The sequence below is a fragment of the Stegodyphus dumicola genome, chromosome 3, assembly GCF_044657685.1.
Source record: "Stegodyphus dumicola isolate Sdum_Otavi_A_Nest chromosome 3, ASM4465768v1".
Lineage (NCBI taxonomy): Eukaryota > Metazoa > Arthropoda > Arachnida > Araneae > Eresidae > Stegodyphus > Stegodyphus dumicola.
This window is the reverse complement of record NC_140770.1, coordinates 120,181,753-120,194,156: the sequence shown is the minus strand read 5'-3', so window position 1 is coordinate 120,194,156 and position 12,404 is coordinate 120,181,753. Positions and strand designations below refer to the sequence as shown.

The 12,404-nt window shown below is 31.8% G+C and overlaps 1 protein-coding gene across 1 annotated transcript in view; it reads right to left on the bottom strand.

Annotated features, from left to right (window-relative positions):
• amrt (TM2 domain-containing protein 2 amaretto) overlaps window positions 1-1,052 on the bottom strand; it is a 30,911-nt gene extending 29,859 nt beyond the window's left edge. The window contains exons 1-2 of the mRNA XM_085813247.1: window positions 676-1,052; window positions 366-453 (exon numbers count right to left, since the gene is read on the bottom strand). Coding sequence (XP_085669373.1) covers window positions 366-453; window positions 676-833 — 246 coding nt within the window. The 5' untranslated portion in view covers window positions 834-1,052. The remainder of the gene's footprint in view (window positions 1-365; window positions 454-675) is intronic.
• Between the last annotated feature and the right edge of the window lie 11,352 nt (window positions 1,053-12,404).

Genomic DNA, 12,404 nt, shown 5'->3' with positions numbered 1-12,404 from the left:
AAAGAATTGTATAAGCTCGGCCTCCATGTACACATCGACCTATTATCACTTTAAAAAAAATCCCAAAATTGCACACACACTGCGCACTCCCTTGACTTTATCCATGTACATGTCGACCTATTTTCACTTGAAAAAACATCCCAGAATTGCACAAACTTGCATTGCGCATTCCCTTCACTTTGTCCACAAGGGGTATCCTAAAGTTTAACCTACAGGTTTTTTCAAAATAAAACGAATTGATGAATTTTTTTTTAAATGCCTAAAACTGGGCTATAACCTATAGTTTTAACCCCGTTTCACCTGCTTTACAAAGATTACCTTAAATAACAACACATTTTTCAAATCTTTAAAAGTGTAGTACATACCTTAGTACAACCATAGCCAAGTTCTTCCCTAGCACTTTCATTTCCTTTTAAATCTAAGGGCTCAGAACAAATCAGGAACTCAATATCTCTATAAAAAAAATATAGAAGCTCAAAATTTTAAGGGGGGAGAGAATGCTTTTAATATTGAAAAATATCAGAAAAATTAAAAAATATTCACATCATACATAAATGAGTATATAACTAAAATCACAGAATAACTGATTTCCTAAGCTACTTTTAAGTCATTAACAAAATGGTAGTTAGGAGTAAAGAGAAAATAAATATACGAAATTAAAAGAAATACACATACAACATGTTACATGGAACTAGCGGCGAATGAGGTTCCCGTTTACGGGGCATTTCTGTACATTCCTCCATGGAACACTGATTCTGAGAAAGGCAAGTACTACATACTAATAGTAGCAGCACTACAGATAACGATAGTTCATTAAATGAAACAGAAATCATCTTGTAATTCAGTTCAGTAATGTACTTCGTAGAAAGAATAAAATCATAATTTTAAGGGGGACTGTAAAGAAATGTACAGAACTAAAATTAAATTTGATATTTGGAACATGTTATTGTATTTTATGGTTTAATTTATTGAAAAAAAACACTCTTTTCGTAGCAAATTGCAAGCGTTATCCAATAAATTTTAAATTTTTGATACTAAATTTTACTAATAAATCTTACACAATATTAACGAAATACACAGACACACATACTAACTACTAAGTCTTTTAGCCGACGATGAAATTGGAGGCGCTAATGAGGAGAAATAATGAATGGCAGTTTCTATGAAAGAATACAAATATTTATTTGATTTACAAAAAGTCTTCAAAAGAGAGGGAATCAAAAGCAACTAAATAAAAATAACTATATAAAAAAGGAATGAGAAGAGACTTCAGGATCTCACAATGATAACTATCTAAAATATTCAGAGAAAATATTTGTTGGTATTTGAATTGTAGGCAACCAAAGAGACACAATTATTTAATATCCTATAATTATTTAGTATTCTCAGTCGTGGATTATGCTTTCATTACCCTTAGGGTCAATTTAATAACAATTTTGAGCAGTGAAATATCCTTTTGTGGCAACCAAGATACACTCCTTAGAGATTGCTAGTTGCAGAGTTGTGGACATGGGACACGTTATTAACCGGACCTCTTCTCGCACCTCCTACTAAATGGCACCCTCTCATTGGTTATAATGAATGTCAATCACGCATGACGTTCAGATGAAGACTTTTGTCTCCGGGTTACTAGAAGAAGAACTTTATGTTTGTCATAGTAATGAAGAGCAACTGAAATGTCGCCAATTTGTCGTGATTTTGGGATCTTCGCGCATTTTCTTTGTTCTTTACTGAAATTTTTTGTTCTTCGTATGCAGACAGAAATTTTCCATAAGCTAATCACTAATTTTAATGCTTTAACGTATTAAACGCTATTTTATAAGGAGAAGCATTTACAGTATACTCTGAAATATTTTTTAATCACTTAATACTATAACAATAATTCGTATCACTGAAATAATTTTTCAGTATTTCCTGAATTAAGATTTTATCAGGATCATCAAATGTCTTTCGATATGAAGCATGGTTTATTAATCTTTGAACAAATGTAGTTTCAAAATATTAGTCCTAATTTTATTTTCTATCATCTCATAGTTAGATTTTCTTTTATAATTTTGAACTTACGTTATCTTTTCTCAAATAAAATTCGTAAATTGTGAATAATCAAAATAGCTATTACTCTACACCGATTTCAGCAGGTTTTTATAACACAAAACAAGTATAAAAATAAATGTTTAATAATTTTAATTTATCTTAATTTAATTTGATCCTGTTTTTATATTGTAACAGATATGCAACAACAAAATATCCTTGATTTAACTACTTATGTAAACTTGTCATTGTGATATGTAAATTATACTTTATAATTGAGATTTTCATCAAATTTCTATGCACCTCATACAATTAGTTAATAATAAGTAAATGGTGTATCATGTTGTATATGGTTAAACCTTGTAAAAAATTAAGAAATCATATTGCATGGTTTCAAATTATAAATAAACTGTTTAAATATCCTTTAATTAGCAAATTAAAATGGTTTGGATAAATTTATGTTACTTTTGTTTTGGATAAGTAATTATCGTTTCTTTTAGAATTTTCTGTTCAATAGCTCATTTTAATAACTAAACATATGTTTGATTTGGATCCCATCAGTGGCCAAGCAGTAAAGTTACTGAATACCAATAGTTTGACCTGAGTTGGATTCCAATCGAAAGGGTTGGCTACATGAGCATTTTTGCAAATTTTCAATGTGTAACTTGGATACCAACCAGTTTCCTCTATAAAGTCCTCCACAAAAGTACTCCTCCCTTTTGACAAATAGCACTCACATGCTTTGCTGAAGAATTTTCTGTTGAATAGCTAGCTTCATTTATAAAGCAAACTGAGCTATGTTTGATTTGAGATTAATTAAAAAATGAAAGGCAACTAAAAGCTAATTATCATTGATTTTAATTTTTCGCTTCAAGTTAAACAGCAAAATACAACTGATAAGTTAATATAGTATAGAAACTAATACATAATGATCATACTGGATATTTTCTGGGCACTTGATATAAGAAATACAAAAATAAACTGTTGATTGACTCCATAAAAATAAACAGATTTAAAGATTTTATTCCAGTTATTGAAAAATTAGTATATATATTGATTAAATCTGTGCAAATTAAAGATTAAAACTTTAACATGCAACTGATTTAATAGCAGAGTAGGTAACACTGATTTCTTGAATTTATGGGTTCCTCTGCTAGGCGAGAAAATGCTGACATCCTTAGCTATTTATATTTCATTCTAAGGAAGCATTAGATCTCTGTATAGTTAATTTTCTTTTTAAAAAATGTACATTAAGATGGTAAATAATGATTTAATGTTTGTACTGGGTTACTAGAACTTGTATTTTAAGGTTGTTTTAGTAATGAAGATCAACTCAAATATTACCAGTTTGTCCTAATAGTTTGTCTTTGTAGATGTATTCTGTTCCTTTCAAAATGTTTGTTGATCATTTACTTGTAAGATAGTTATAAAGTATTTTCTCCTGTCCTTCCACATGTCTTCATGGTGTAATTGAAAACAGACTCGATGCATAGTCGAGAGTTCCAGGGTTCCTGTGAGAACATTGCATATTTTTCACACCTCCTGCTTCAAAATAATCTAATGACGTCACATAGTACTTAATTGTTCAAAAGCTAGTCAATAATTTTAATGCTTTTACCATTTTGTAGGAAGAAACATTTATATTATAATGTGAAATATTTTTATAATCACTTTAAATTATTGAAAAATTAGTAATTATATTTGTTATTTAATAGCTGATTTAATAACAGAATTGTTAGTGCTGTGGTTTCGTTAATTTTGGTTACATTTCCAGCTGAGGAGATGCTGATGTCCTTAATTATTTATAATTCATTCTAAAAAAGCATTAGATCTGTGTATAATCAAGTTTCTTATTCAAAAATGTACATTAAAATGCTAAATAATGATTTAATGTTTCTGAGTTAAATTATAAAAATAATCCAATTTCTTTGTGATGATCTTGCATTTCATTATTAGCTTAAAATGTATTATGACATGGATATGTATTAGTTTACTACTCACACATTTAAAAATTAAATACCTTAAAACTTCCAAAGACTGATATAATTAAAAGTTCAAGATAGTGTGGTATCTTGATATTGTGCTTACATCAAAATTTTAACTAAGTTTTACACATTTGAGCAATATAATCACAAATTAGATAACTGACCTAAATTTCTGTAACATAGCATTTAATGATTATGAAAAAGCGACTTAACTATCTAAAGATAAAAATTACCTTTATGGCTGGTATTCTATTTAAGATCCAGAAAAACCACAAAACCACCTTTACGGCTAGCCCATTTCTAATGATTTCAATATGCTTTGAACTATTAATGTGTGGATGGAGAACCCCAACATACTGATTTTTTTACTCAAAAGACTTCTCCTTATCTAAGCAATTAAAATTTTTCTAGAAGACATATATTTTATACATAAAATATCAGTAAATGAAACATTTAAGTTTTTTTTTTTATTATTATTTTTATTTTTATTAGATTTACCTAAAACATTTTAATGAACACTATATATTATACTTAGGTTCAAGTCATAGAATATCTAAATATTAATTCTGATTATTGACTTAGTCCCACATGTAGCTGAGTAGTTAAGACTGCTGAATGCTGGAAGTTTGATCATAGGTGAAAGTACTGGCTGTATAGTTTTTCCTGTGTGTAATGTAAATGTGAGCCATTTTTCCTTAGGGGAGGCAGATAGCCCTCATGTTCTTTGCTGTATTCAAATATCCTAATCTAAACTTTTATTCATTTTTTCCATTTAGTGAATATGGCAGAGATAGTTATAATTCTTATGTATTACAGTGCAAGGATAAATTGTTGTTAATAAAAATAAACAAATAAGTTTCATCTTTACCCTCCCTCCTGTGTGTGTGTGCATGCATAAAATTTTGATTTTTCCATCTAAATTTGTTTTTGCGTTTAATTATTAAACTTGAAATGTCAGTTTAATGCCGCATATGTAACTCAAGTGCATTTTTATCCAACCACAACTTTTTTTTTTAACTGCAGTGTGTGTACAAAACTTATTTCATTTTACTTTAGATTCACTAGAATTTTTATTCGATACTGCCATTTTACCTCTGCAAGATAATTGTTTTCAGAGATAATCAAATCTTGAGCTTATGAGAAAACAAATCACTCGCGGTAGTTCTAAATTTTTTTTAGCTTAAGGAGCAATGTAATAAAAAACATGAGCATTTCTTAATCCTTTTCTTGAATCTTCATTGGGCTACATTTTGTTATTCTATTGAAGTATTTATCATCCTTGCTGCATAATACAGTCAAAAATCGTTAATCCGGACTCGTCGGGACTTCGGCGATTCCGGATTATCGATTTTTACGGATTATAGATCATAAGTTTAAATCTGGTAAGATGGCATGCAGAAATTATAAAATTAAAAATATGAAACCGTAATTTATGAAATAAAGAGGAATTATGATCTAAAGGGTATCAAAATTTACAAAAAGATAAAGCTAAATATTTATTTGTTTATTTTATTAAACATTTCTTTCAATGTAAGTTGTTTAATTTGCTTCGTTTCATGTGATAATACTTTCTCTTTAATTCTATTAAACAGACATAATTTCTTGTTTAGTTACAAAGTTCCGCTGTTCAAGTCCTACAATTGCTGTGTCGAGAATACCGACTAATTCGTCAATCGAAATTTTTTCGTTTCAAATATCAAATCAATAACCTCTGAGTCACTTTCTTCACTATCGGAAGCGAATTATAATGACTAGGAACTTGATTTAAATCATATCAAAGACCGAGTACATCGAGATGAAATACTACATTTAGTAAAGAATTATAAGCCAAATAAAATAAAAACATCTGCCCTGAAGATAAGGATAGTGCTGACAAATCAACTTCCAATTCATTGCGCGCTGTGTCGTTTCCCTTCCCCCGCAGCGCAGCGTTAAATTGATAAACATATTTCGGAATGATTAGATAATCAAAGGATATGTCTTTATCCATTTTTTGCAGCAATTCCACTTTCTGTTTAATGGACTTCGAAACATACTTTCACTTTGTAGATCCTTTACATATTAGTAAATATATATCAGAAATTCTATTTGACATAATCGGAAGTTTAAGCTTACTTTTATAAAATTGCTCTAACTCATAATCGGAAGTTTAAGCTTACTTTTATAAAATTGCTCTAACAGTCTGCAAAAAATCATAAGCCGGATCCAATTCGAAGATTAAAGAACAACGCAATCTGCAACATTAACTGAAATAGATAATTAGATAATTTTAGCTTCTACCGTCCTTTATACATTAAACGCGCATGCGTAAACGTATTATGCGCATGCGCACATGTATATTCGCAGCCGTAAAGGTCTTACGCGCACGCGTAAACGCGACACATGCGCAGAAAGTTTTTAGTTTTGAGGTCCGGATTATGGGTGTCCGAATTAACGACTTTTGACTGTAATTGCCAGTTTTCAGAAGTTATAATTCAGTGTAGTGTAATATTTATTTTATCTTTCACATTAAAACTTCAAAAATAATGAGCATCCTTTTTTTATATCTTTATTTCATTTTGATTTTTATAATAATTAAGAGATAGAATTCTTCAAAGGAATATAACTGCAATTTGTTTTAAAATTTATTAAGTTCTATAAAGAAGGCAATACAAGAACATGTCATATATGCATAAGAATTTTGGTCCTTGTTCAGTAGCAAGAGGTTTAAAAAAGGAAGAGAATGTTCTGGCTGGCTTCCCAATATAATCTATATATCTTCAAGATTTTGCCATCAAGTAACTTTCTGAATTCTAAAAATTATGTCACTTGTACTTCACCAGGTGATTAGTCCTGTGTTTTAGACACCATACACTGACAATACTGAAAGAGAATTGTCATTTCATTAAGCTCCAGACTTTGAATTAACAATTTATTTTATTAATTTGATCTGAAGTGTATGAAATCGGGAAAATTTATCTTATATTAAAATAAAAAAAAGAAAAACAATATTTTTATTTGCATGCATAAAAGACCTGGGCAGTTTGGAAACATACACTAAAGTTTCAGCATTTTCCTAAAATATGATTAAGTAAAAATAAGCTCGACTTGACAATATCCTGATTTAATGAAAAATTTCATGAATTATGTCACACTTTGATTACTATTAATTGTTTGAAATGATATTTTTGCATCTTTAATTGACAAACTTAATGACTATAGCACAGGGAATTTTAAAAAATTACTGAATTTAATTCAATGAACTTTTCATTAAGTCACTCGTGGGCAAAATTAAGAGAATTTGCAAATTATGTTTATTTTTAAGAAAGGTTTTGAATCTAAGGTACTAATTATGCCGCCAAAGAATTATGCAAATATTCAGAGTCGAATACGTAATCGTACATGTGCGTATCTGCGGAGCTATGATCATGAAAAGAATGTCAGCGCACGAGGGGTTTTCAACAATTCATTACAATACTGGATATTATTCTGCATTGTGATTCCACCTGTATATATTTGTGTATATTTGAAATCTCCTTTTTTAATATCTAAATTATGTTACACTTCATTTGTATTCTTATTTCATTGCCCCTTTGCTGTGTATATCAGAGACTTCGAGGATTTTTTCATCCCTCCATTTCATGTGTTCTATAACCGCTAGTTGGCACCACTTTACAGTAAATCACCTATCTACATGTTGGAAAATTTTTATCACCAGTTCGTACTAGCGTCCACTTCTGCGATGGAATCAAAGAGTTAAATGCAATGGTAGCCACAGTAATTTGCTATAGAGTTCTGCCGATTACGGTGTGTATGTATAAAGCCAATGGCCTAGAAGAGTTCTTCCAGATTCGGGTGAAAGCCAGTTAGTTGCATGTCTGTTTCAAAGCCACGCTCGGCGATTAACGGTAGATTGTCGCCAGATCAATCAGAAGCGCAGGTAGTTAAAGAGCTCAATGTGACACCCAGTGTCGTCAGCAATTTATGGAAACAGTTTCAGGACTTTGAAAACTCGACCAAGATCCACAACCAAGGTCCAAAGCCGACCAAAATCCACAACGACGATTGAAGCTCACTATTTGCCTCTTTCAGCGCTGCGACACAGAACTGCTACAGATTCACAACTCTCACCTGAGCTATATGCTGCCGCTGAAATCCGAGTTTCACGGTTTACAGTTGTCTGAAGGCTTCATGAGATAGGGCTATATGCCAAAAGACCTGCTATTTGCGTTCCGCTCTCTTCAATACACAGACTTCAGTGCGTGCTTTTTATACGAGCCGAGATATGCCTGGCCATTGATTCTTATTGTGTCTGCATCTGGAAAGAGCCTGGAACACGATACCATCCCTCCCCTCATCACGGGAAAGGATCATTACGGTGGTGGAGGTGTAATAGTTGGGTAGGTATTATGCTGAACGGCCCCACACCCCCTTCATGTGTTTGACAAAGGCTTTCTGATTTCTATGAGGTATAGAGAGGCAATCTTAGATCGTATGTTTCAGGAGCGCAGTTGGTCCGGTGTTCCTGTTAATGGATGGCAAAGCTCGTCCGCATAGGGCTCAGCTGGTCAACAGTAACCTGGAAAGTGAGGATATTTGCCACCTGGCTAAACAACGCAACACCTAACTGAAATAATATATCCCTATAAAGCATGTCTGGGACGCTCTTAAGAGGGCAATTTTCCCCCCTCCAAGAACTATCCTGGAGTTGAAAACTGTCTTGTTGCAGGAATGAGACCGACTGCCATAGGGGCTCTTCATCTGCGTCCTGTCTAGTATGCCGTCACGATACACGACCTGTCTGGCTGTAGAAAAGACCGTACCTCATATTAGATCTTAAAGAGATGTTAATTTATTTTACCGATGTTTATTTAGAGCTTTATTGATAATCATGAGACATAAAATGACTTGGAATGTCACATTCCTTTATCTGTTATAAATGTATATTCAAAGCGTAATTTTAAAATAATTCATATTCAGCAATTTTAAGTGATTTACAATAAATTTGACAGATGAACTCCTGTGTAAATAAAAAGTTTAAGAAACATTAATGAAGTTCTCCTATATTTATGTCTTTATTCTAAACAACGCAACACCTAACTGAAATAATATATGGTTAGTTTCGCTTTCAGTTTCAGGATAGTTCTAAAAAATTAAGTTATTTCAACTTTTTTAAAAATTAACAGTATTCAGGACCTTACCTGTTTTTGAGGTGATCCTCTCTACTTCTCAAGGTTCCATATGATTTCGATCTCGTGCGAAAGTGATTTTCAGTACCGATATTAGTCTTAGACATATTTTGTTCTTTTCAGAGATGGACGCAACTAGAGAGTTTACTGCATTTTGTTTTATTCCGTCACAAATAAGGTGATGAACGATTTCATCACGTTTGAATATTTGTGAATGATTTCATGTTATGCCCTGTTAATTAAATAAAGGGAAACTTTTTTAAAATTATTTCGTGGGATATTTGAATATGATGCAAATGTTATGCCATTTTTTTAATCATATTTAAAGACAATATCCACATTTTTTTTTTAAAGCTAACTTTTAACAGTTACCGTTATTGAATCTAAGAATCTCTAGAAACTATGCATTTTCGTCTCACAAATACGAGTATAATAAATAATGTAACTGTTCAATAACAGACTGACAATACTTTTTATAAATTTTAAATAATTCGTACATTTATCAGTTAACTAGATTTTTAAATCGCTATAATTTAAACACATTTTTTTAATATGCTTGCCACTTTTTTCATTTTTGGCATTGCGAACTTGGTATATAACATTATTCGAATTATCGAAAACAGTTTTAAAAAATTATATTTGAGAATGCAGGTCATGATATAAAGAATTATCGCATTTGGCCTTTGCCTGTTCTCATGACTAGCACGTCCAGCTGTCATGAAGACCAAACATTGCCCTAAATACAAGTTTATTACACAGTAGTCATACGTGTAACTTAATAACATGGTATATAAAAAATTAATGATAATAAGTTTATCAGAAATGAATTAATTCTGCAAATAAACTTTCTGCATTTGAAAATTTTCTACACCTGAGGGGAGGGAGAGATCTAGTAAAATTAGATTTATTATAACTTCAGTTGGACCAAATACCTTCTCTCTATATATATGCATCACTAAAGAAATAAATAAAATTATCATGCTTAAAAAACAGATGTACCATACCAGTTTTTTTCCCCTTGTTACCCTTTACATTGAGAAATAACAAACAGTACAATGCTGAAAAATACTATCCTTGAAATTTTGTTTAAATGAAGAAACACACACCATCTTTTTATTTAAGCATTACACTTCAAAAACAGATACACATACCAATTTATTTTCACTAGCCTTTATACTGATAACATGCCATATAAAAATGAAAAGAATTATCCTTGAAATTTAGATAAAATGAAGTAACACAATGGGAAAATTTATGCACATGGACAACTTTTCTCTATTGCATGTTGTCTGACATGATCCACAAGTGCCTAAAAATGTATCCAAAGAAACACATTTCAATATTAACAAAAAATTGTTTACAGATTAAAATTCATTTATTTCATACCAGTATTATAAAGATCATGCATGAAACAAATCTGCTTTCCCATACTTTTAAGTAAAACTTAACTGAAATTTTATACTGGAAAATATGCTATATTTCTATATATTAGAAACAAGAAAATAATACCATAATAATATACTCATAGCCTAGCAGAAAGTAACATATATAACATCAAACACAGAAATTTATATACTCGTAGCCTAGGAAAAAGTAATACATATTACATAAAACACATAAATTATTTAATATAAAACATACATACCTTCTAAAATTATTTTATTTTTTGTTTCTTATTGGCCGATGCTGATGAATATGAAACGTTATGGGCTCTTTTGTTGATAAGATGCTGTGTAAGGCCTTTGCATCTAGTAATAAAAAAATTATCAACAATTACTTTCTTAAGATTACAGCATTCTGGCATGGCCACATGCGTACATTTATCAATTATTCTTTCAACTAATTCTTTTGTGATGGCTGATTGTAAACGAAGGAGTACATCTTTACATTTTTGAAATTCTCGTTCAGCTTCCCTACATATTCGATACATTCCTGAAGAGATGACCTTCAGTCCACCTTTATTGCTGTGTTTTGTAAGAATTGTGCGATGCTCGGGTATGTCAGGTTCCAGCATGTCCTCTGAAATGGTCATAGCTGTTTTACAATTTTCACATATGCTTTTTTTTTTCAACAACTTATTATATATGGCTCCTGCGATGTAATGTATATCATTTTCTTCCACAGCTGGGGGCAAGCGACGTTTCACTGCCACTGCAGAAGAGGTAGATGGCACTACAGAATTGGAGATAGGATGCAAGACCTCCTTTCTGATAGCAACCTCTAATTCAGAAGCATCAAAGAGGCTGTGGTCACTTTCAGAACAATAATTTGGATTATTGATATCCGAAATGAACTGTGATAGGCACACTAATTTCAGTGCTCTCTTGGCTTGCAAAGCAGTAGGCTTTGCACCCGACTTTCGTCTAATCTGTGAAAAGGCATTTTCCAGCGCATCTTGTGTCAACCTGCCTGGTAAGAAAAATGTAAACCCCTCGGAAAATAATTCTTTTGAGAGTTTCACAACACTCAATGTGCTCATAATAATGCCAGTTTGAAATGGCTTCCATGCTTTTCCAAACTGAACAGTTTCAGTCACATGAATGAATTTCAATAAAATATTAAATTTCTCATCTTGATTTTTGATAGTGATGCCTTTTTTTGGATGCCTTGCAGTCATAATTGTAAACCATTCTGCTACAAGTCTCAGCCACCATGCAGAAGTTAATGCTTCTTTTGCAACTTGGTGTAAAATAACTGCTTTTTCAATAGCAGCAGCTGTTTTTACAGAAAACAATTGCACAGCAGATGCCACATTCATCGAGGAAAAGTGTGTTGGGAAGAGATGAACTCTGTTCAAGTGATGTAGAGATCTCAGGGCAGCATCTGATTCTATCTCACTTGACCAGAGTCGTTTCACATACACTGAAGATACTATCCTCGATGGCAAGGCATGCTGCTGGCGAAATTCCTCTGGTAATATCATAATACTTGAAAGAAATGCATTTCTCATGTTTTTAATGAGATGTGGTACATCTGCAATACTGTGAATGAAAACATCAGGTCCTCCAATATTGTAATTTGTCTTCCTATCTGTCCTAGAGACAGATACATCCAATGACGACCACATTGCTCTGTTATTGCTTCCCATATCTGAAACAGAGGCTCTTACAGTTAAACCTATTTCTGTAGCTGCTACTACAGTTCTATGAATTAGATCTTTCATGTCAGAACCTGATGTTGAAGGCCCTGTTAATTCATTGGCAATAATCTGTTTCCATGA